Genomic DNA, 26,302 nt, shown 5'->3' with positions numbered 1-26,302 from the left:
TGACTCTGGGGAGGAGGAGACATCGGGGGCTTCTCGGGAAGCCCAGTGATTTACTCCAGTGAAGATTTCCCTCTAGGGCAGTCTTGGGACAACACTCAGTCCTTTGAACAGGCGATCGATAGTTCAACAATCAACAGTTGAACAGTACACCCTGATGTAGCACTGACATACCTGCATTTTGTGTTGATTAGAGACATACTCTATTAAGTGAGTCGTAAAAGTCACACAGAAAAGGAAAACACCCAGTCGTTGGTGCCAAAAAGCCACCAGCAAATGATTTTCCAGGTGGATTCCTTTAACCCCATGGCAGGGATATGACAAAACTCTGGAGTGAATAATGGCCCAATTCTATTAGCTGGGCATCCAGGGGGATGTGTGCCAATGGTCTGTGTAATGCCCAGAGTGTCAGGCCATGAACCAACTAGCAATTCCAAGAGCGCCTTTGTGCCTGTTACCATGCTGCTTTTCCAGGCCCAGAAACAGCAGCAGTGCCTGTACAAAAGAGAGACTCGGCTCGGACAATTTTCACTGGGAGATAAAGTGCTTGAATCACTCAATTCTTCTAGCTCAAAGTTACCCGTTGGCAAGTGGGGGACATTGACCACAACATGGTGCCATCAGACAGGTGAGGAGCCATAGAGGTATATCACCTTGTGTGGTGAAGAAAGATGGGTCTATACGGTTCTGCGTGGAGTACCACCAGCTGAACGAGGTTTGATGCTTATTCCGTGGCCTGGGTTGACAAGCTCTTGGACCGGTTAGGCACTGCTCATATGTTCATATGAGCAAGGGTTAGTGGCAGATTTCTCCACAGTATAAGGGAAAGACAACCTTCTCCACGGAGGCGCAGATTGTTTTTAACAGACAACCTCATGCATTTGTAGTCACCATATTGTTGTTATCTTTAACCCTCCAAACCTTTAAGATTTAATGAATATTCCTCATTTTCATCAATTACATAAAAAAATGTTAATCAAGTGCTTTTTATTTTGCATCACGTAAGAACTGATGTTAGTGGAAATCTGGTACTTTTGAACCTGCTGTATTTCCCATAAAAGTGGCGATTGTGCCTGATTGTTGTGCTAATGTTGCTATCACTACCTGCACTGCAGAGATTCAAGGAGTTAAGAATCCACATAAAATGGCAAACACATCAGCCCCCCAAAATGCTCAAAATAAACATGATTTTACTCAAAGCATTCATGACACGTTTCCACATCAGGATGCAAATAAATACAGAAGATAATTAATAAATATCCAGACAGACTGGTCTGATCTTGGCTGGTTCTGTGCTTGCCCCAGATATTTATACTTTACATTCTGTATTTTAAAGGGTGGGCAACTGTCCTGTTTATCAGCCGTCCCCAACCCCTGGGCTATGGACCAGTACCAGTCTGTGAGTCGTTTGGTACCGGGCTGCGAGAGTTAAGGCCCGGGTGTGAAATTTATGGTTTTCAGGGGTTTTATCGTCAACTCGGTTTCCCTGGGTCTTTCCCGTGTTGTAGTTGTGCGTCTTATTTTGAAAGAAATATTTATGGATTACCATAGCGACCAGAGAGCATTAAGGGGCAGAGAGGACGATGTTACTCTCAGTGTTGTTGGCGCATTTCAGGAGCACGCTGCTATTAAAGGTACACAATTACATAGTGAATTCATGTTTATTATTATATTTACAAAATACGACAGTTTTTGTCTTGGTCGTATCATTTTATTTTGTTGTATTTATCTGTAACACCTTAAAGGCTGGTCCGTGAAAATATAAATAAAAAAACATTAAACCGATCTGTGGCGCAAAAAAGGTTGGGGACCTGTATATGGCATTCTATTGAATCTTTCCCAGCAGAGCTTGTTCATTCAAACCCAGTCACCAGTCTGCTGCAGGAAAGTTTTGTTGTTGTTTTACTTACTATATTTAGTTGTACTATTGAGAAATATAGCAAATGATGAACTGACTGGTTCTTACAGAGCGCTTTACTACTCAGAAAAGCAGACAAATCCATGTATTCTACCAGAGAACCTAAAGCACTATATACAGTTTGGTGGGGGTGTGGTCTGCAGAGGAGCAGTGGGTTCAGTGGACAGTGCCAGAAGGCTGGCAGAGCAGCTGGGACTAATTGCTGTGATCAGTCCTGCCTATTTAGTTGCAACCTGGAACGTTTTATTTACTACTTTTTTTGAAGAAAAAGTTATAAATAAAATTTAACCAGCCCATTAACATATATATGTTTGAGTCCTTCGTGTCACATCAAGCTTGCCTCATTCAACCGTCAACCATGGCGCCAAGCTGCTGTTTCTTTGAGAGGTAAGACCACTTTTTTCTTTGACTGTGTTGTGTAGTATCTACATGTTGAGCATGGTTATATTTTGCGTTTGTCTTACGAGACATGTTATATAGTTTGCGTATGCTTGTGCTACATTAGTTTTACTGGGTCCTGGACAAGTTAGATATGTCTGCTTTCATCCTGCCAAACCTTGCTCTCCTAACATGGGAACCGTGAGACCACTGGACAGTTGGTGTGTATAGTTATACACTGTGTTCAAGATTTTTGGTAACAGATGAAGTATGCCCCTCACAGAGCAAACCTGGGCTTAAGGTGAAACATAATATTACAAGGGATGAGATTTAGTGTGCCTGTTTATCTCAGGCTATTGTCAACAACTATTAACTGCTTATATGTTAACATGCTTATTTTGTGGAATGTGTAAGAAACATTTTTTATTGTTTTTTGTTTTATTAAGGGATTAGCTACGGGCGTTCATGGGTTTATTTTTTCAAGGGGTTATTTTTTTCATTTGCTTTCTTGGGATTCCTCTACTGTAATCCAAGAGTCTCAAATATCGAATAGGATAGCAAGGATCGCATGAAGTGACATTTAAAATCTAAAATGTCGAGGGCGAAAGCCACTGTGACAACATTGTTATGCGCTGTCAGTAATCTGTATTATATAAAAATGGTCTGTAAATAAAGCATGTTTCAACATAGTTATAAATTAGAGTTTGTGAAATCACACACTTAAATTTTTAAATGAAATTATTCACGGCACATGAGTGGACAGACAAAGGAGGTCGACAGACCTGGTGATAATTGCTTCTACACTGTAAAATGTAATATTGTGTTTAATTAAAAATATTAAATAAGCTGAACTCAGTTTTTTATCAATTTGTTATTAGAACTCGATTTAAATAAGTTACCAGTACTTTTTATGCAAAAACGCTGATAAACTCAATTTATTTGAGTTGTCTTAACTTAGAAAAACTAAGGCCCTTTCTCAATTCTCACGTACGCGAGTCCGTACTCCCGTGCGTTATCGGCGAGTACGTACTCGCCGAGAATGCAAGTACGGACTCGCGATTTGTACAATTGGAACACCAGCGTACTTGATGATGTCACAGGTCTGGAGTTTTTACTGCCGTCCCCTCTTAATTTAACTGTGAGTAATATGTTATGACGCTTAACTTTAATCACAGCCAAACCGGTTTACTCAGGAACAAATAAAACACTGAAATAAACCAAACATTAACATTTAGAAGTGATCTAAGTGACTTATATATCATGTTTAACCTCAGTAGTGAAATCTCTATTTATAAAAATAGTGTACGTGTACATACCTTAATAAAAACAAGCAGGTGAGATGTTAGAACGCTTTTATTTTAGTGGACACTCAATACAATAGACAGCTGCTGGGGTTTGTTTAACCTGAGTAGCGAAAAGACCGCGGGGGGGGGGGTTGAAAACGATGTGCTGGGAGTCCGCTGTTCTCGCCGGCTCTAATAATCCTCGACCTCGCTGTCTGCTATGGAGCTGGCGGGTCACATACGTCTCTGAAAACGTCGGAGTGCGTTTGGAAATATATGATATCTTGATAAATCGAGCAGATATTTGAAACTTACACAGCTACATTCTCGCTTGAAAATAACTCAAAAGTTTATTTTGTGACCCAGGAAGAGTAATGTTTAAAAGTTTTTAGCCCCGCTCGTCCGCCATTGCCGCGTTTGAGTTTTGGACGAAATGCATTCTGGGATATTTAGCTGTACCAAGTCCACACAAGTCACCACCGATGCATGCTCGATAAAACGGGCGGAGCGAGAACACATCCGGGACTTTTTCGCGTTCTCGGCTTGATGCGTACTTCGAATTGGAACAGTACTTGGTCTCCGACTGATGACGTATCACGAGTACACGAGAACACAAGTACGCACAAGTACGCAATTGAGAAAGGCCCGAAGTAAGATGGAAGTTTTGCTTCTCAGTGCGGAAGGATGAAAGGTGTGTTTTGAAAATGCCCCGTCACTACCGTCCTCCGCCCTCTCGGATCAGTCCGCATGTTCATGGTGCATTTGTTATGGAAAACGTTGAGCAAACCTGGAGAAGCTTCAGCTCAAGATACTATTGTTGTCATTGCTGTGGATCTTTACCTGATACACTGACTTGGTGAGTAAATGTTTACTCTTATTCAAACTGATTTTGTGGCTTCTCTTAGTTTAGCACCAGGTTTATAATCTTGCTAGTTAGTGTTAGCCTAGCGTTGCTGCTGCGGCTGGGCTCATGTTACTTAAAAATTAACACCACAGCCTTAAAAACCTTACATAAAAATATGTCTGTGAAATTTTCTGTTTATTGTTTGAAATAAAAAAGTAATTTTTTAATTATATATATATATCATGTTTAACCTGAGTAGCAAAAGACCACGGGGGGGTGAAAACAATATGCCAGGAGTTAGCTGTGCTCGCGGACTCTTATCAAGCCTTGACCTCCCGGTCAGCTATTGCGCTGGTGGATAACAGAGCTCTCCGAAAACGTGGAAGCAAATATGTGATATTTTGATGAATTAAGTAGATATTTGAGGATTACACAGCTACATTCTCGCCTGAAAATATCTTAAAAGGTTATTTTGAGCCTGTGCGTACTTGTAAGCGTGGCAATGGCGGAGGAGTGCGGCTAAAAAACGTATTACTTTTTCTGGGTCACAAAATAAACTTTTAAGATATTTTTCAGGCGAGAATGTAGCTGTGTAAAGTTCAAATATCTGCTCAATTTATCAAGACATCACATATTTGCAAAAATGCGTCGAAGTTTTCAGAGACGTCCATTTTTTTTCATGCTTTGTGGCAGCTTTTGAACATCTGTGGCATCTATTAATGTCAAATCTAGCCTTTATTTAACAACATAAGCAAACTCTATGTTACAATGATTGCACAGCCATTAAGGATAAAATCAGTTTCTGAAAAATGTTCTGTTTTTTCTCCCTCTGATTGCTTCTTACTGTCTTTGAGGCTCGGGACCAGCACTCCTGTTGTTGGACAGAAAGACATCAACTCAGTGGTAAGTATTTTGGTTTTCCAATATATTAGCAACTGTCAGTGACATTTATATTAATCAGGCTGAACTTTAATCATACTTTAGATCAGCCTGTTTTACTTGTTGTTTTATTTGTGCTTTGGTTTGGGGAAGTTGTTTCTTTACTGATCTTTTCCTGTCTTCTGTTATTAGACTTGAGATATGACTGCACGATGCTGTTGCTGGTGACTCCAGTTAATTCTACAAGACATGCTGTGTAAGTAAACAAACAACAACAGTTTGGTCTGCATTTCTTGAAAGATCACACCCCCCAAACTTAGTTTAGAGGGTCTACACTGTATATAGTGAAGTCTGCAAGTTTTCTAACAGCAAAATTTGTTTTGTGCCCAAATCATTTTGCACATCATTAGAATGAAAGTTATTGGCCATGTTTGCATAGCCCTTTTTAAAATGATGCTTTCATGACATTATTGTGTGTTGGGTGGTGGTCACGTTTCTGTAGCGGTAAAAAATTTTTATGGGGTCGGGTTGCTAGCCCAACGCCCAACCCTCCTGAAGTACTCCTGAAGTACGCCGATCCCGTTCTGGTCAGAGCTTTGACAACTCTGGTCAACAAATGCTGGGAAAGAGGCAAAGTACCTGGCGACTGGACGAGAGGTACCATCGTGAAACTCCCAAAGAAGGGTGATCTGTCAAACTGCAATAATTGGCGTGGCATCACCCTCCTCTCCATCCCAGGGAAGGTGTTCGGAAAGGTATTACTTCAGCGACTATTGAGAACGGTGGACGAACGGCTACGCGAAGAGCAGGCGGGTTTTAGAAGTGGAAGGTCCTGCATTGAACAAATATTCACGCTGAGATCAATTATTGAGCAGAGCCTCGAATTCCAGCAAAGGCTATGCGTGAACTTCGTTGACTTTAAAAAGGCTTTTGATAGCCTTAATCGAGACACACTCTGGAAAATCATCAAGTCTTACGGCGTACCCGACTGCTTCGTTACCGCGTTCCAAGCGTTGTACCGCAACTCTAGTTGCTGCGTCCGAACAGACAATGGCATCACGGAATATTTTAACATCGATACTGGTATGCGACAAGGCTGCGTCCTATCGCCATTCCTCTTCAACATCGCCATTGACTATGTCATGCGCCGAGCAATTGGACCGAACACGATGGGCATCGCCGGACGTGATCCCCTGCAGCAGTTCACAGATTTGGACTTTGTGGACGATATAGCCTTACTTGCACCAACACTCCGGGCTCTTCAGAAAACAACCTCATCTTTGGAAAGCGAAGCAGCACTGATAGGACTCAGGATCAGCGGTGAGAAGTCGAAGATTATGCGAGTTGGTTACGCTACACCATCAAACACAGCGGTTACTGTGAAGCAGCAGCAGCAGCTAGAAGAGGTGGACAGGTTCATGTACCTGGGTTGCACTTTTAGCAGTGACGGGGACGTGGAGCATGACGTTAAGTGCAGAATTGGGAAAGCATGGGCAGCCTTTCAACAATTACGACCTATATGGATGACCACCGTAATGCCTTTATCAACCAAGTTGCGGCTCCTGAAGACCATCGTTATACCGACGGCACAATATGCAGCGGAGACTTGGAAATCAACTGCAAAGATCAACCGCCATCTTGATGTCTTCCAACAACGTTGTCTTCGACGGCTGCTCAAGATCACATATCGGGATCGCGTTACCAATGAAGAAGTATATCGCCGTGCGGGAGTAGAGCCGCTCCATGTCCAAGTCACCAAGCGTCGGTTCAGTTTTGCCGGTCACATCCTTCGGCTACCGGACCCGAGACCTGCCCGTGTCGCGGTTCTGTGGAACCCGAAGAATGGAAAGAGACGGCGAGGAAGACCTAAAATAACATGGAGGAGGACTTTCCTTGAAGATTTACGTTCAGTCGAACTGTCATGGGATGAAGCAACAACTGCCGCGATAGACCGAGTTCGATGGCGTTCTCTTGTCGCCCGATGCGCCGATCGGCGCGGGAGGATCTAAGTCTAAGTAAGTAAGTGGTGGTCACGGCTATCCAGACTGACAAGTGGGACATTGAATGTCACCTCTCCGGTGGGGAGGGAGCCTGAGATTGTCCAAATTGGAGTCTGTTTTATACCAAATGCAGAAAAAAATGTTTTAAGAAAGCAATTAAGTTCATGTTCCAAAAAATATGATTGTTTGCTTGCAGGACTGCAGGAGAGATGAGTCCTCCGTCACAGATGGTGTGGTCAGTGAAGATGGTCGCCTGCAGGTTCAAGCTTATTGCATCTCCAACCCACATCCACTGCCACTGTACTTCAGGGAAGTTCAATTCAATAAAACTTTATTGATCCTGAAGCAATGTTCGCTCTAATTTTTCATGTGTCTGAGCGAACACACAAACTCCCTGAGCGATCCCTTGGACCACTGTGAGCGACATCAGGCGTGTGCACTGTGGTCACACCAGCATCTAATCCATCCAAGTTACATGGTTTATGAAAATAATCAAATTACAGCATTTACATTTATGTTAGACTACTTTTTATTAACTGCTTTATCCCACTTACAATGAAAATGTAAAACAATCTTGTTCATGACCTGTGCAGTATGTTAACACACTAACTAACACTAACATGGAAGTAAAAATAACTTGAACTCCAATTTTAAAAACACAACTTTCTTTCTTTCTTTCTTTTTTAATAAAGCTCTGACTTGTATTATGAGTCTGTGGTCTGGGAGAGAGTCCTGTAACTCTCTGTCTGCAAAATACTATAATGACCAATGTTGGGCAATTAATTATATAATTACCTCTTCAAAAAAGTAACTCAGTTTGGCAAACAACAAAGTTTTTTGCAGCTTTTTTTTAATGCAGCCAAGGCGTTTTTAAATAAACATTTCAAACTATTTACAGAACAATCAGCTGTTCTGCATCAAATTATTTGTGCCCCTCCAAAAAATAATTTCTGTCCACTATGAGATAAAGGAGAACAACAGCCTGATACCTGCAGGCCTGACAACAGCAGATGTATCACTGCTGTAACACCTGTAACATTCAGCAGTCGCCTCATTGTTCTGACACACACAACAAAACTACTGACTACACTACACACTAACTACACAAGACAACACACTAACTTTAGACTCCAAACACGCTAAACGTTGCAAATCTCTCACATCTCAAAACACCGCCGTCACTCCTAAAACTTCCCTCTTCCTAAACAACTAAATGCCATGTTGCCATATCATTTTTTGATTGGTCCACATGGTACATTTTTCCACCAATAGGAAAGGCCAAGGGAGGGGGGCTGTTTTTGCTCACAGGCTTTTGAGCGTTTTCCTTATAAAACGCCGTTTTTACCGTTTCTTCCTGCAGTAAATATAAACAAAGACAGTATTCAGGAAGAAAACCAAACATTGCAGATATTTTTTTATCATAACTCTGGTTTTACGTGGCCGATCAACACAATTTAAAAACTGGTATAAAGTACACTTTTTTTCCGTCAATTGTTCCGTCTGTCCTGCTCACATCTCCAATGGTTGTACACGTTGTCATTAACGTGGCTTAACTCCTCATCAGCCGCTTTGCTAGCTAAAACACCGGTGTCGGCACATAAGGACGCTGTCATAGGCTGTCAACCACGTTGATGGGCTGCGTATATACGAATGTGAATCGCATCATTGGCTGGACTATGGTATAAGGTGGCATCGTTCTAAACACATACAGGAGCAGCCAGTCACTTACTGACTAACACTGCAAAACAGAATTGTTAACGTATTTATTTTAATTTCAATTCAGGTTAGATTTTTTTTTGTGTGCAACGCAGATTTTCTGTGCGCAGAGACGTGCCAGCAGTGCGCAATTGCGCACGTGCGCAGCTTAGAGGGAACATTGTGCTGAAGGTTGACCTTCAGCACAATGTTGGCAATAAAGGAAATTTAAAATAAATAATTTGGATGTACTTAATTCATTTGTGTGGAACCTGTTGACAAAATAGATTTATGTAAAACTAATTAGTAAAGCACAAGGTGGCTGAAAATATAATATTTGAATTAATCTAACTTAAACATTTTACTGCCACAAATAAGAGAGATGTGTTTAAAAAAACTAATCTAAACTATCTAACCTGAAAATATATAATTTATGTTGATACAACATAACTTGATTTAGGCAGTCTTATATATCTCTTGTTAATCCTAAGTAGTTTTTTAAAATTAAATGACCTAAAGATTTTTGCTTTAAACTAACACAATACAATTTCGTGGAACCTGTTGACAAAATAATTTTAATTAAAGTCAACGTTTCTTTTTTCTTTGAGTGAACTTGTTTTCATTGCCTGTTTTTTTTTTTTTCTTTTTACTAACACACTTTTTATAACAAATTGAAATTTTTTTTTTTTAATTAAAAGTATATGAAACATTAAACAAAACTAAAAGGCAGAATTTGAATGAGCGGTTTTAATACAGTAACTGCAACTAAAATAGTATAATTAGAGTACAAGATACAACAGTAGTAACAGATAAATAAATTTAAGTAGTGAGAAATAATTGTCTTTAAGTTTTAGCTATTTTTTAAAAATTAGACTCCAGGAAATAAATAATTTATGTGAATTAATGATTTTGAGTAAAGGCTACTATTTTAAACTTAGTTTGTCTAGTTCATCGGTTTCTGTGTTAATACAAATTCACGTTGTACAAAAACTTCAATGGTTTAAGGCTAACTAGTTTGGGCTCATAGCACATTCAAGTAATTTCAGCCTGAAAGTTTTTATTTCCAATGGGGGTCATAATAGAGTGTGATATTTCAGGTCCTGTGTGGATCTGCACATAGTCACATTCAGTGGTAGCAATAACCAGTAACCACAAGAGGGAAGCAAAAGCAAAAGATTATCTTTTGGACAAAGCACCCTAGCGGCTCATCAATTACACACCCAAATATTAAGTGTATCACACTCTAAATTAACTCTACAAGGATTATTTAAAATTAACATTTTACCACCTGATTAAGATCAGATATACAGTTATCTATGTATTCACATGTTGGTTATTTAAAAAATAATCATAAAATTGGGTTGTAAAGACTTAGAAATAATGAAATAACCATCAATATTAGGGAAGTTACACTTCAGCATGTGACGTAACGGATCCAAATGCTTACCTCCGGCACGTTTTAAAAATATAAAATTAACAATAAATTAATTAACAATACATTTATGTTTCCCAAGTTTTTAAACTTAGAACTTCTTCTATTTACATTTTCTATTTAAATACTTTTGGGTAATTTGATGTTTAGCAAAGCCTCTCATTCAATAAGCTCTTAATACACTCATCTTCATCAGTATTTGAACAATTTTGTAATTTTGCCTGTGAAAATCACAGTAGATCTTAAATCAAACAAGAAAGATACAATAGAAGAGCAGAATTTCATTTTCATTTTCAATCTCGGTGCAAAGAAATTGGATATTATTCAGTGGGATAATTAGTCATCTGATCACAAACCAGTGAAGCACTTTAGTTACTGGAGACAAAACTGAAGGTAGAGAGACCCATAAACAAGCACACACTAAAGGTGGCTGCGGTAAACACCTGACAACGCATCTCAAGATGGGAAATATAGGATTTGCTAAAAAAAGTCCCACCTTGTGTGAAGTAACTCATGACTAACTGAAAAAAAATACTCCAATAAACAATGTTTCCTGTGATTTGTAGTCAGAAGTGGCGAGTACATCTCTTAATAACTAAAAGCTTGCTGTACTCTACCTTTGCCTCCAGTACTTGGAGTCATTTTAACAAGGACTTTGCCTTTAACTTGTACATTAAACAGATCTTGACTGCTTTCTTTATAGGCGCAATATTGTCAAAATTGGAAGCATCCTGTCTCAGAACCCACTTAGCCCATGTATTTTATATTTCTATATACTCATTCTTTTGTACTTTATTGCTCTAAAATCTCCCTGAAAAGCTTACACTTTATCCAAAATACTGATAGAGACTAAAAGGAGAGATCACATTTCTCCTTAATAGCTTTTCCAGAACCGGTCTGCTGAAATTATTCTGATGTACAAACTAAAACAGTAACTATTTTAAAGCAGCTACAGTTTTACACTGAACCATGATAACTCAAGTAGCTTTATATTGCCACGAGAATGTTTAATCTCACAGTAACTTACCCACAATGCTTCATGTTCTGTGGTTTGTCCATGCGAATGGCCAGTTTGATCTTGAGGTCACTGTCTGAGCAGCCTTTACACACTGTCATCTTATGGAGTTCAGACTGCTTAGGACTGTTGGGAGTCGGGTGGAGAACAACCTGGGAGTGTTCCCACCATTAATGTATATGTTGTATACAAGTTATACAAAGGCAAAGTGACCAAAATGAAGCAGAATGATTTCTTACCCTCCCCAGCTCCTTATCTTCCAGAGCTAACACTCCTGTGCTCTCAGTAAACAGCTTCACCTTCACAGCAGGCAGTGGCTGAGTGGTGGTGAAGTCGCCCTGGGTACCCCAACTGCACACCAACACAAATATAGACACAACCACATATAAGCAAAGAAAGACTGTTAAACATTATTATGACTCCTGAACTACCAGTTAAGCCTTGAAAGTTGTGTAAGTATATGTTTGCTGGTGAGAAGCAGGGAGATGGGTGCTTTTGGACTGTGGGAGGTACAACAATAGAAACTTTCATAGCGTAATGTAGTCAAAATGTAACAGCAGTGCAAAACACAGCTCTAACAGGCTGCTCTAAACCAGAACACTGCACCTAAACTGGACCTGGACCAGAGTCAATCAATAATAAAGGTGGATTCATTACTGATATATAAACAGTAACTTTCAGGGGATTTTCCAATAACTATAAGTCAGTCACTTGACTGTCACTATAATGTGACAGTCAAGTTTTTGTCACATGCTTTCATTGTCTTCGTCTTCCTTTCACTCCTCAACCGGTCACAGGAGATGGTCCCGCCCCTCCCTGAGCCTGGTTGTGCTGGAGGTTTCTTTCTCTTAAAAGGGAGTTTTTCCTTCCTACTTTCGCCAAAGCGCATGCTAATAGTGGGTCATATGGTTGTTGGGGTTTTCCTTGTTTTCTTTGTATTCTTTGTATTATTAACTATATCTATCTAATAGACTCAAATTTGTTCACGTAAAAGGAGAGTCTTCTTCACACACTGAGGTTAATTATGGAGTTCCACAGGGTTCAGGGCGAGGACCAATTCTGTTTACATTATACATGCTTCCCTTAGGCAGTATCATCAGAAGACATTGCATGCTTTTTCACTGCTATTCTGATGACACCCAGATCTATGAGCTCAGTTTGGATTCAGGAGACAGACACTATCTCTGTTTTTAAGATTAGGCTTCAAACTTTCCTTTTTGCTAAAGCATATAGTTAGGGCTGGACCAGGTGACCCTGAATCCTCCCTTAGTTATGCTGCAATAGACGTAGGCTGCCGGGGATTCCCATGATGCATTGAGTTTTTCCTTTCCAGTCACCTTTTTCACTCACTATGTGTTAATAGGCCTCTCTGCATTGGATCATATCTGTTATTAATCTCTGTCTCTCTTCCACAGCATGTCTTTATCCTGTCTTCCTTCTCTCACCCCAACCGGTCGCAGCAGATGGCCCCGCCCCTCCCTGAGCCTGGTTCTGCCGGAGGTTTCTTCCTGTTAAAAGGGAGTTTTTCCTTCCCACTGTCGCCAAAGTGCTTGCTCATAGGGGGTCATATGATTGTTGGGTTTTTTTTCTCTGAATGCATTATCGTAGGGTCTACCTTACACTATAAAGCATCTTAAGGTCTTGATGTTGTTGTGATTTTGTGCTGTATAAATAAAATTGAATTGAATTGAATTATGAATCTTAACTTGTTTGATCTGCTGCTCACCACAAACAAGCGCAATCAGAATCAGAATCAGAATACTTTATTGATCCCTGGGGGAAATTATTTTTTTGTTACAGTGCTTCATTATAAACAAACATTAACAAGACAGACAATACCCTAACTAAGAATAGTACAATATATACATATATATATATATATATATACATAAAGTCGCTTATTAATAAATAGCTGAAAAAGAAACATGTGTAGCTGTAGCAGTAACCAGTGTGTTAAGTGGATGAGTTGTACAGGGAGCCACAGGCAGGAAAGATTTCCTGTGTCGTTCAGTGGTGCTTTTCGGTAATCTCAGTCTCTCACTGAACGAGCTCCTGTGACTGACCAGCATGTCATGGAGTGGGTGGGAGGTGTTATCCAAATCTTTATCTTGGACAGCATCCGCCTCTCCGACACCACCTTGAGGGAGTCCAGCTCCATCCCCACAACATTACTGGCCTTACGGATCAGTTTATCGAGTCTGTTGGCATCTGCGACCCTCAGCCTGCTCCCCCAGCATGCAACAGCATAGAGGATCGCACTGGCCACAACAGACTCGTAGAAAATCCTGAGCATTTTCTGGCAGATGTTGAAGGACCTCAGTCGCCTCAAAAAATAGAGACGACTCTGGCCCTTCCTGTAAAGTGCTGTGGTGTTTTTAGCCCAGTCCAGTTTATTGTCAATGTGTACTCCAAGGTATTTATAGTCCTCCACAATGTCAACACTGACCCCCTGGATTGAAACAGGGGTCAAGTGTTTCCTGGTCTTCCTGAAGTCCACGATCAGTTCCTTGGTCTTTGCCACGTTGAGCTGCAGATGATTCTGCTCACACCACGTGACAAAGGAGTCGACCACAGCCCGGTACTCTGTCTCATCATCCCTGCTGATGCATCCAACCACCGCAGAGTCATCAGAAAACTGAAGATGGAGGTCTGTGTGCAGTGGCTGAAGTCTGTGGTGTAGAGGGTGAAGAGGAAGGGGGAGAGGACAGTCCCCTGTGGTGCCCCTGTGTTGCTGATCACCTTGTCAGACACACACTGTGGGAGACGTACATATTGTGGTCTTCCTGTCAGGTAATCAACAATCCACGACACCAGAGAGGCATCCACCTGCATCGCTGCTAACTTATCACCCAGGAGGGTCGGCCTGATGGTGTTGAAAGCACTAGAAAAGTCAAAAAACATGACCCTGACAGTGCTCGCCGCCTGGTCCAGATGGGTGTAGACACGATTGAGCAGGTAGATGATGGCGTCCTCAGTTCCGAGACGAGGCTGATAAGCGAACTGAAGGGGATCCAGGTGTGGTCTTACTATGGGTCGCAGCTGGTCCAGGATGAGCCTTTCCAGGGTCTTCATGATGTGGGAGGTCAGTGCCATGGGCCTGTAATCCTGGGGGCCACTGGGACGTGGCGTCTTTGGTACAGGGATGAGGCATGATGTCTTCCACATCACTGGGACCCTCTGCAGACTCAGACTCAGCATAAACAGTTTATGAAAGACTCCACACAGCTGGGGGGCACAGGTCTTGAGGACGAGGGGACTCACTCCGTCTGGTCCAGCAGACTTGCCTGAGTGAAGTCTTTTGCATCTCAACCTGGTATTGAGTGAAGGTGATGGGTGGGGGTGTCAGGAATCTCACAGGAGGCAACAGCGCCATGTGAAGAGAGAGGCTGGCACAGTGGTGTGGCTCTGGGTTCCAGGCTGACTACAGGTGAGGTTGTGGGGGTGGGAGCAGACACTGTGGTGTCGAATCTATTGAAAAACAGATTCAACTCGTTAGCTCTATTCTCACCTCCCTCAGCTCCCCTGCTGTTGGTTGGCCTGAATCCAGTGATGGTCTTCATGCCCCTCCACACCTCTCTCATGCTGTTCTGCTGGAGTTTCCACTCCAGCTTCCTCCTGTAATTGTCCTTAGCCTCTCTGATATTGTCCTTTAGTAACACCTGGACCTTCCTCACCTCCTCTCTATTGCCCCCTCTGAAGCCCTCTTCTTGTTGTTGAGGAGGGCTTTGATGTCCTTAGTCACCCACGGCTTGTTATTTGGGTAACAATGAACAGTCTGAGCTGGAACAATGGAGTCGGTGCAGAAAGTTATGTAGTCTGTGATACACTCAGTAAGTCCATTGATGTCCTCGGCGTGAGGCTCACAGAGTGTTTCCCAGTTGGTCACATCGAAACAGCCCTGTAGTTCCGCTAAGGCCTCCTCTGACCACCTCCTAACGCTCCTCGTGGTCACAGGTTCCCTCCTCACAATTGGCACATAGCGGGGGGTGAGGTGAATCAGGTTATGATCTGACCTACCAAGTGGGGGAGGGAGGAGGAGCTGTATGCATCCTTGACATTAGCATCTAGAATTTTTTCTCCCCTGGTCGGACAGTCCACATATTGTCTGAATGTTGGTAGTGTATTGTCCAGTGATACATGTTTGAAGTCACCCGAGATTACAATAAAGGCTACACTCTCTGTATTCCCTCTGACTCCGTACCAGTGCTGAGAGCTCGTCGATTTTATTCGATAACGATCGCACATTTCCCATTACGATAGACGGCAGACACGGTTTATACCTCCTCCTCGCTTCGAGCCTCCGCTGTCTCACAGTCTCCTTCTTTCTTCTCTTCTGTCCTTGACCTCTGCATCCCCGATGTGTTTTCCTCCAAATTTCAGCTGGTACTTCTGCGGGTCTGGCCAGCGAGCCGGCCGGCATCAGCTGATCTCTGGAGTAAACAGTCTGTGAGTGTAGGAGATGTGCCAGGGTCCCGTTCCTTGATAAAAGTAATAGTTCCACGGCCACCAGAAAAACAAAAACTCTCAATCCACATGATTGAGTAAAAGATAATAAACGGATGAAAATACAAGTCAGAAAAAAAAAGAATACGTAAGATAACAGAGCTAAACTAAGAGAAAAAGCAGGAGCGACTGTAACAGGCTGCACGCTGGTTGGCGCATGCGCACAAATAAGGATGAATTTTGGACTTTTAACTATAAATACATTTTATAGTTTTTACAGCCTACTGATAAAAACCTCCCTTATGTCAATTCATACTACACAAAGTAATTAAGAAATTAACAATTAACCTGATGAATCTCAATGCCCTTAGTACCAGGGGCAAGAGGGAGAATATCCAGTTCAATGGCAATTACCGCCAGATCTGTTATGGTGCCGAGTATGGCAGCCTCGACTTTTCCTTTATTTATTCCCGAGTAGCACATGTCTCCTTGTGTACGACCAACAAACCTTACTTTCGCATACCACTACAACAGGTCCACTGATGATGCCATAGCCCTGACACTACATACTGCCCTCTCACACCTGGAGAAGAGAGACACGTATGTGAGAATGCTGTTTGTAGATTACAGCTCAGCATTCAATACCATCGTTCCCTCGAAGCTGGACAGGAAACTGCAGGATCTAGGACTGAGCAGCTCCCTCTGCAGCTGGATCCTTAACTTCCTGTCTGATAGATGCCAAGTGGTCAGACTGGCAGCATCACCTCATTCCCTTATCCCCCGTCATAATGAACACTGGTGCTCCACAGGGGTGTGCACTGAGCCCTCTACTCACTCTACATCTACGCATGCACAGCCACTAGCAACTCCAACATCATTGTGAAATATGCGGAGGACACTACAGTGGTGGGTCTTATCACCAAAGGTGATGAGATGGCTTACAGGGAGGAGGTCAGCGCCCTGACCCACTGGTGCTGAGACAACTATCTCACGCTCAACGTCGCAAAGACAAAGGAGCTGATAGTGAATGTTAAGGTAAAATATACAGGGTGGGCCATTTATATGGATACACCGTAATAACAGGGGAATGGTTGGTGATATTAAAGTCCTGTTTGTGGCACATTAGTATATGTGAGGGGGGCAACCTCCTCAAGATGGGTGGTGACCATTTAGAAGTCGGCCATCTTGGATACAACTTTTGTTTTTTCAATAGGAATAGGAAGAGGGCCATGTGACACATCACACTTATTAGTAATGTCACAAGAAAAACAATGGTGTGCTCGGTTTCAACGTAACTTTATTCTTTATATCACCAACCATTCCCATTTTATTATGGTGTATCCATATAAATGACCCACCCTGTATATTCATAGTGTTTATTTTCTGATTATTTTGTTCATGTATTTTAATAACAGGTCAGCTTTGACTCACAAACCAATTGCTTATCCAGACTGGAGCTGTGCAGAACAGGAAATCTTATGCAGAGCTGCAGAGGCAGTATATTAAGAACAGGAAACAGATGCAGACAGATAAAGTGGAACTAAGCAACACACACACACACACATCAAGTAGGGGCAGAAGTAAAGAAGTTGTTTTGATCGAAACTGTGTGACGTGTAAGTGTGCCAAGAAAACATGAGGAGCTAAGGTGCAGACGTTTTTGCAGCTATAGGGCATGGTATAGTGCTTTACTAGTCCCTAAGGACCCCAAAGCGCTTTACACATCCAGTCACCCACACATTCACACACTGGTGATGGCAAGCTGCATTGTAGCCACAGCCGCCCTGGGGCGCACTGACAGAGGCGAGGCTGCCGGACACAGGCGCCACCGGGCCCTCTGACCACCACCAGTAGGCAACGAGCGAAGTGTCTTTCTCAAGGACACAACAACCGAGACTGTCCAAGCCGGGGCTCGAACCGGCAACCTTCCGATTACAAGGCAAGCGCCCAACTCTTGAGCCACAATCGCCCCTTATTGAAAAGCTTTGACCACTCTCAGTTTGCATTTTCTCTGTCCAGTAAAAGAATAAAAAGAATGGGATTCAATATGAACTTACGGAGATACAGAGAAGCACGCATCCCCATCACCATCAATGGAGCTGCTGTGGAGAGCGTGAGCAGCTTCCGTTTCCTAGGTGTACATCTGCCCGAGGAACTCACATGTAAGTACTCATAAACAAAACAGTGAAGCAGGCGCAGCAGCGCCGCTTCTTTCTCAGGAGACTGAAAAGATTTGGCATGAGCCCCCCCATCCTCAGGACCTTCTATCGCTGTGCCATTGAGATCATCCCACTGGATGCATCACCACCTGGTACGGCAACAGCACCGCTTACAACAGCAAAGCTCTCCAGAGAGTAGTGCGGTGCTCTGAACGGATAATTGGAGGTGAGCTTCCCTCCCTCCAGGACATTTACAGGAAGTGGTGCCTGAGGAAAGTGGGGAGGATCATCAAAGACTCCAGTCACCCCAGCCATAAACTGTTCAGACTATTTTCATCAGGCAGGAGGTTCTGCAGTATCCCGTCCCATACCAGCAGACTGAGACACAGCTTTTTCCACCAGGCCATCAGACTGCTGAACACTTCATAGACACCTCACCTTCACTTATCCAAACGTCAACATTATGCACTACATACTGTACATATAGGCCATTTCTTTTGCACAATCCAACTGCTAACCTCTGTATATTTTATTATATATATATATGTATACACACACACACATATATGTATATATACATATTTGGTATACATATTCAGTAATGCGCTTACATTCTTATATTTATACATATATTTATTCCTATAATTCTCAGATTCCCATTCTTATATTTTGCTTGTTGTTATGTTATTGTATTTTGCACGCCTCTGTTGCTTGTGAAGCATGCACACAAGAATTTCACACACATGTGCTGTACCAGTGTACCTGCACATGTGATGTGACAATAAAAGTGATTTGATTTGATTTAATTTGATTTGAAATATAGACATGTGGTATCCACATTAATGTCAGAATCTGAGCTAAAAGCGCATCAAACTATTTCAACAACCACCAAACACAGCTAAAACAGTAAATGATTAAAGAGAAGGTAGATAGATTCCGCAAAAAGATGTAAACACAAAGCGCAGATTCCTGAAAGCAGACATCTCACAGATTCCAAAACTGCAGATTTCGTCACTCTCAGACCAAAATTTACTGATCAAGCAGCAAAAGAAGACTAAAACTGCACTTCATGTTTGAAAAACATTCTAATGTATTTCATCTTACTTTCACCAGAATAAAATCGCACTGGCACAGCTCTATCTCTCTTTAAGACAAGTTTCGTATCAAAAAACTGTATATTCTGCTTTATTCATTTGCTTATTGCACACCGGTCTGCTGTTGTGTACGGTGTGTTACCTCTGAATTTCTCCAATTCACTACCAAAGAATTACCAACTTTCACAAATGATGCCAAATTACAAAACACTTAGCTATGTCTCTAATAAAACCTCTGTAACTTTTTCTCTTACCAGAGTCTTTGTTGCAGTCCTGTCAGTGTAGGGCCCGGCCATGTTTGGATGGAGCCAGCATTCATGATTGTAGCTCTTCCACTTAGTTTGTGAGGGATTTGGCGGATGGTGAGGAAGACGGATCGAAGCGGGGGTTTCTGTTGTTGTTTTTACAGCTGAATGTGATAGCCAGCTGAAATTTTGTTTCCTCTCCCTGCGCCGTCTGTGTCATTTGCTATTCCCAATAATATCCCACTAAGCGCCCAGTGGTCTCGCATTCTAAGATGGGTTACTGTCGGTCCAATCGGAACTAAGGTCCGGGTTCATATGAGAATCAGTCCATTTACCATATCCTTGTTAAAGAAACTATGAATGTCGCTCAGGTGGTAGAACGGGTTGTCTACCAATTTAGAATGTCTGAGGCTTAATTCTTGGATCCTCCTGTACATTTTTCAGACAAGGAATTTGCACTGAAATAGTGTTTCAGTTTGTGTGAGAGAGAATGTTAGATAAAAGTGCTAAACTATAGATAAAAGCAACTTATGAATGTGTCTGGTATTGGGTAAACAAAGGGCACAGAAGTCATGGTTAGCTAAGAGAAAGCAAATACTGAAGAAGAGAGGTTGAGAGAACTATGGATAATTTCTTGTTGACTTTCATCTATTACCTGTAGAAAATGATGAATGTACTGCAGTCTTCATATGTGTGCAACTGCACTTGCAAACATTTGTCAAAGATTGGTCATTTAGAAGAGCTTAGGGAATTTGAGAATGGCACCATCATAGGATTTCACCACTGCAACATGTCAGTTTGTTAAGTATCATCCTCTCTAGATATCCCTCCAAGATAAACTCTAAGTGGTATTATTGCCAACTGGAAATGGTTAGGACCAATGTTCCCTCTAATTTTTCATGTGTCTGAGCGAACACACAAACTCCCTGAGCGGCCCCTTGGACCGCTAGTATGTAGTATGTTAACACTATTGGAAATAAAAATAACTTAAATTCTAATTTTGAAAACACAACTTTATTTTTTTTTTTTTTTGCTCTGACTTGTATTATGAGTATGAGTCTGTGGTCTGGGAGAGAGTCCTGTAACTCTCTGTCTGCAAAATACAGTATATAATGACCAATGTTGGGCAATTAATTATATAGTTACTTCTTCAAAAAAGTAACTGAGTTTTGCAAACAACAAAGTTTTTGCATCTGTTTACCTCAAAATGCAGTTAAAAATGCAGTTTTTAAATAAACATTTCAAACTATTTACAGAACAATCAGCTGTTCTGCATCAAATCTGATGCAGAACAATCAGCTGTTCTGCATCAAATCTGATGCCACACAAATTATTTGTGCCGCTCCAAAAAATAATTTCTGTCCACTATGAGATGAAGGAGAACAACAGCCTGATACCTGCAGGCCTGAAAACAGGAGATGTATCACTGCTGTAACACCTGTAACATTCAGCAGTTGCCTCATTGTTCTGACACACACACAGTGGCATGTCTAGAAAATTTTTGTTGGGGGGGCCAGGTAGGGGCACAGATTTGGAGAAGGGTGGCAGATGTAATGTTAAAAAAAAATTCTACCAACCGTTAACCATAATTCAATAACCCTATAAACCTAATAACCGAATGCACTTTTAACTCTTATTAGAATGAGATTTTAACCACTACGGTGCAAAGTTTTTAGATACTGCGTTGATAAAGTACAAGAGATACAATCAGTGCTTTGTCAGTGTTTACTCAGCACTCAAGGACAGCAATATTTGCATAGTATTTTTACTGACATATAGTGCACATATGTTTTGGGCAAAAACATTTTTGAATATTGAAATACATTTTTAACATACAATTGGCAAATTAGCCAATGCAAAACTTTATCTGCCTATTAAAAAAAGAAGATAATCTTCTCACAAACTGGTGTTTGATTTTGAAACAGGAAAAAAGTGGGGAAACAAATGAAAAGACTAACATTTGAATGAAACCTGAAAGCAAGTAAATACTTTCTATGCTGCGTTATGATAAACTTTGGTAATACTGATGTATAAAGAACAACACTGGCTGATGATGAAATACAGTCAGCTGGCATGGTGACACTGCCAGTATTAACCCTTTCAGGCTCAAATTAAACTTTTTGTTGCTAATGCACAACCAAGTCCTGCAGTGGTACTTCTGAGTAAAACAAACTCATCAAATATGTATGTAGAGTAATCAGGTTGTTAGTTTTTAACTGTTGCAAATCAGCAACACCTGCCTTGAGAGGGTTAACCTGCAGGGCTGGACTGGGACAAAAAAAATCGGCCCGGGCATTTTGACTAGAGACCGGCCCACCAAGTATTAAAGCCATAAAGCCTTTGAATGAAAACAGACGCTGTTGTGACAGTGATGTACAGTCTTGTTGGTATATGTATGATTTCTATACATTTTACGTCAGATAAAAACTTTGTTCGCAAGATTCAGATAATTATTTAATTAAAGCTAGATATTTTAAATGAGAATAAGAAAGACAAGTATTTCTTTGTGCCCCCCTCTCCATGTTAATGCCCTACCTGGCCCCCTGGCAAAACTTTGCTAGACCCGCCCCTGCACAGCTATCAGCTGTCAGCTACATAGAAAAGGATCTGGTTTCAATCCAGTTTCATGATTGAAGTAGCAACAGGAGAAGGAGGGGGAGAGAATGACAGAAGAAGAGGCAGCTGTGCAGTGTAAACACACAGAATAAATCCAGCTTTGTGTCTTTTTCCATTCTGGCTAAAGTACGGGACAAACTGCGTCCCTACTCCGCTCAATACGAAACGTGTAATATTTTCTGTGAATGAGGGACCATTCCATTTTTCAAGGAGCGGTTGGCAACTCTACTAACTAACCTCATGAATAAAATAAAGTTCACTATCAGTTAGGGTTGCCAACCGTCCCTTAGAAAACGGAATCGTCCCGTATTTGGAAACAAAAGTACACGTCCCGTATTGAGCTAATAAGGGACGCACTTTGTCCCGTAATACAGTGAGAATCAAAAGTAGTCTATAAATGTTTATGGAATTAACGCTTTGTTTGAAAACATAATTCCCAGCCCCTCTCCTGCTTTGTGACCAGTGAGCTGCCAGCACACTTATGACAATTCGAGTATGACAATTCAGATTACCGCTCATCTCATTGGTCGAGGAAAGGTCGCTTGCGGAGAAAATACCGGAAGACAACAGATGACCACAACAAGAAGCATGGCCAACAGGGAAACAAACGCCGACACTGCGGTGCAAGTCTCGGACGACAGCACACCTAAAGCTGGGCAAACACTGCGATTTTTTCAGTCACGTTATTCAGCTCCTGCTCAAACTGCACGATTGACTCGCAGGGGTTAGAAGTTGGTAGGTCACGATGCAGGTCTCACACTATACGGCCCGATGCTCTGATGCGACCTGAGTGCTCACACTGTGCCTCCATAACATGAAGGTTATAACAGAAAATCTGTCTCTCTCTCTCTCTCTCTCTGTCTTTCACTCACACAGACACACCACCACCATCAACTTTGCTAAATTGCTAATGAAAAACATGATCAGGCAGCTGTGATTGAGCAGCAGTGTAAATCCAACTATTTTCACGGTTGTTGTGGTCGTGATAATTTTGTGATGCCACATCGAAAAGGCTCGGATGAGCTTTCCAAAGTTCTACAAGTTGTGCCTCCATCGCTTGTGTCCAGATCACATGCTGCACAGCCGTGCTGCTCCGTCTTTTTCACCGACGTTTACGTGTTTGTGCGTGAGCAGTGTGAGCGGCTCACGAGCGATTGATGATCGGGAGCTGGTCGTGAGGTGTTAATCGCTTCTCGTTACCCCACGTATACTACACGATGCAAAAATCGGGCCGATCACCAAATCGGTCGCACGACTCAAAAATCGTCTCAAAATGGGCCAAAAATCGCACAGTGTAAGCCCAGCATTAGACCAGCAATGTTTGTTCGCTCAGAGAAAGAAAAAAAGGCTGCAAAAGTACAGGGAGGAATGGGAAAAGGAAAACACCTGGCTGGGAAAATGCACGATAACACCTTTAAAGCGCACTGCACTGTGTGCTGGCGCACTTTTTCCATAGGCATGCTTCTAGTGGTGGGCACATGAAGAACATGAGGGGCGTGAAAGCTCGGGGAACCCTTAACCAATTTTTTGTCCACCAGGCCACGGCAGAAGCAGATATGGTATGTAAACACTGGTTTGTTTTTTTAAACCCTCTGGTTAAGGTTAATATGGGCATGTGCAGTGAATATCAGCGCTGTGTGGCCAGAAGTGTGATAATATAATTTATTTTGTGTAATAAACAACTGCAAGGATAGATGATTACAACAAATAGATCACTAATACATAAAAGTAATACATAGATGAATAATGATGATGAGTTATGATGCGTAATCATGGGAACAAGCGGGTTTACGAACAGGAGCAGCTGATTAGCATTAGAAAAGCTGAAATAATACCTCAACTGAAGCCAATTGTACTAAATGCACTATATGTGCACAGTTACAAGAATATTTTTTGTTCTATTGTTTTCTATTAATTTATATAATTTTAAGTTAAGCAGGACAGAGTTCTTTTAAAGAAAGATTTACTCATATTCTCAAAAGTTAAGCATGACAGGCTTCTGTTTAAGAAAGAGACCTGTTTTACTGTGTTAATGTTGTCATTTTGAGCTAAAAATAAATGGCTAAATGATCATTTGTTTCCCATATGGTCATATCACAAAGAATATGCATCTGCTTAAATCAAATTCAAGTCAAATGGTTAAAAAATAATTTCAGACACAAAAAAAAGAGCTACCACACTGGGAAAGGTGAAGACAACTGGGTTGCCCGGCCCTGGCCACGAGGTGTCCCTTATTTATTTTTCAGGGAGTTGGCAACCCTACTATCAGTAACATCATAGCACCCGCCCAGCTGTATATAAACTCCGTCATGCTAGCTAGTACGCAGTACGAGTTATTGTAACTAATGGTAAAAAGTCAGCACAGCGAAAATAAACTACACCTAAACCTAAACTTGGTTTATATCTGACCCAGACAGACTGCAGGTCATAACTTCTTACCTGAAGTTCAGTTCACCTGACACTCGGACTGGCGGCCACCTCGGGTCTCTCCTCCTCCTGCCTCCCCTTCCCTCATCCACCTGCTGACCTCTGTGGAAGCTTCGCCATAGCCACCACCAAACAACTGAGTTATTTTTACACATCGGCCAGCATTTGGCCAATCCACCACCTCTCATTGTTCATGCCGTTACAAAAAAAATAAATAAATAAGTCATCAGCCCACCAGGCAAATGCCTGGTATGCCCGATGGCCAGTCCAGCTATGTTAACCTGCAACCAAATCTGCAGCTCCACACAGCAATGTTACGACTTGGATTATATCTTATAATTCATAACTCTTATGCTAGCTCCCCCCGTAGCCTACTGTCTGAAATATTTGACGGTTGCACTAATTCTTTAAGTGTTATTTTTTCCTTGGTATTCTAATTTCACCTAAGTTTACTAAACTCAGCACACTTAATATTACTTACCAGGACATTTATTCTCTCCTCGTTTTCTTTCACTGAAAAATTGTTTTCTGCTGTGCCGTCTTTCTCCTTCCTTTGCTAACGTGATGCTCACAGTGTTGCCAACTCCTCAGTAAGGAAAATCGCTATTGGCTGTCCTAGAAGTTGCTAGAAGTCGCTAAATGATGTCATCGCCTAATTTGTATAATTGATCATGCTAATGTAATCGTAAACTACGAGTAAGAGAGAGAAATAACATCGTGGAAGAGACATAAAGTGAGTAAAAAATGCCCTAAATGCAGTTAGAGTTTATTTAGAACTACAAATTAAATTTATTTTAGCAATTATTGTTTTTTAATGTCACAATTCCAACCCTGCTCCACCGGCAAAAGAGACCCGAAATTGGCACTCTGGTGGAGTTACTTTGTGTGTGTGTGTGTGTGTGTTTATAAGTAGTTTTAAACATTGTGATCCACAAAACAGCATAACAGTAAAAGAAGGACTGACTGCGTTACAGTCAGTGCGGGAGCAGCGGCTTCGCTCATGTGCGATTCATTTGCAGTTTGGACGCATAGGTGTGAACGTCTCCTGCCCTGATAGCAGCGGGGGGAGGACTATCCTCCGCCCGTGAGCGCTTTGGCACGGGTGAGGTGCCCACGGCAGCACCGCTGCTTGTTGAGAGTAAAAGCGATACGCGCTTTCACATCAAAAAGTCGTCATAAATAAGTCTCCAATAACACCAGAAAAAGTCGCCAGATTTGTCGCTAGTCGCTTTTTAGAAAAAAAGTCGCTAAGGGGGTCTGAAAACTCGCTAAATATAGCGACAAAGTCGCTAAGTTGGCAACACTGGATGCTCAGAAGCCAATGCTGCATTCAGTTACACTCGGATATCTGAGCTTCACAGAGAATACATGATCGTACATTTGATATTTGATTGAATTTTATTGTTTTAGCTTCGGGGTGGCACCTGGGGTGGCCAGTCTGGCTGGGGGGGGTGGCCTGTGCCCCCCCAGGCCACCCCGCTGGACACGCCACTGCACACACAACAAAACTACTGACTACACTACACACTAACTACACAAGATTTGCACTAAATGTCGCAAATCTCTCACATCTCAAAACACCGCCGTCACTCCTAAAACTCCCCCCTTCCTAAACAACTAAATGCCATGTTGCCATATCATTTTTTGATTGGTCCACATAGCATATTTTTCCACCAATAGGAAAGGCTGGGGGAGGGGGGTTGTTTTTGCTAACAGGCAGAGAGCGCTTTCGAGTGTTTTCCTTATAAAACGCCATTTTTACAGTTTCTTCCCGCAGTAAATATAAACAACGATAGTATTCAGGAAGAAAACCAAACATTGCAGATATTTTCATCATAACTCTGGTTTTACGTGGCCGATCAACACAATTTAAAAACT

The 26,302-nt window shown here is 41.8% G+C and overlaps 1 protein-coding gene across 3 annotated transcripts in view; it reads right to left on the bottom strand.

Moving 5' to 3' along the window:
• LOC146386331 (calcium-dependent secretion activator 1-like) overlaps positions 1-26,302 on the bottom strand; it is a 331,088-nt gene that overhangs the window by 191,494 nt on the left and 113,292 nt on the right. For all 3 annotated transcript variants that reach the window (XM_084927304.1, XM_084927306.1, XM_084927305.1), the window contains exons 7-8: positions 11,681-11,792; positions 11,454-11,593 (exon numbers count right to left, since the gene is read on the bottom strand). In XM_084927304.1, the coding sequence (XP_084783430.1) occupies positions 11,454-11,593; positions 11,681-11,792 (252 nt within the window). The remainder of the gene's footprint in view (positions 1-11,453; positions 11,594-11,680; positions 11,793-26,302) is intronic.

The sequence above is a fragment of the Perissodus microlepis genome, chromosome 5 (genome assembly GCF_051167445.1).
Source record: "Perissodus microlepis isolate ML-2025 ecotype Zambia chromosome 5, ASM5116744v1, whole genome shotgun sequence".
In the NCBI taxonomy this organism is placed as follows: domain Eukaryota; kingdom Metazoa; phylum Chordata; class Actinopteri; order Cichliformes; family Cichlidae; genus Perissodus; species Perissodus microlepis.
Note: the sequence above shows the minus strand (reverse complement) of the source record. Positions and strands in the feature narration are given on the sequence as shown.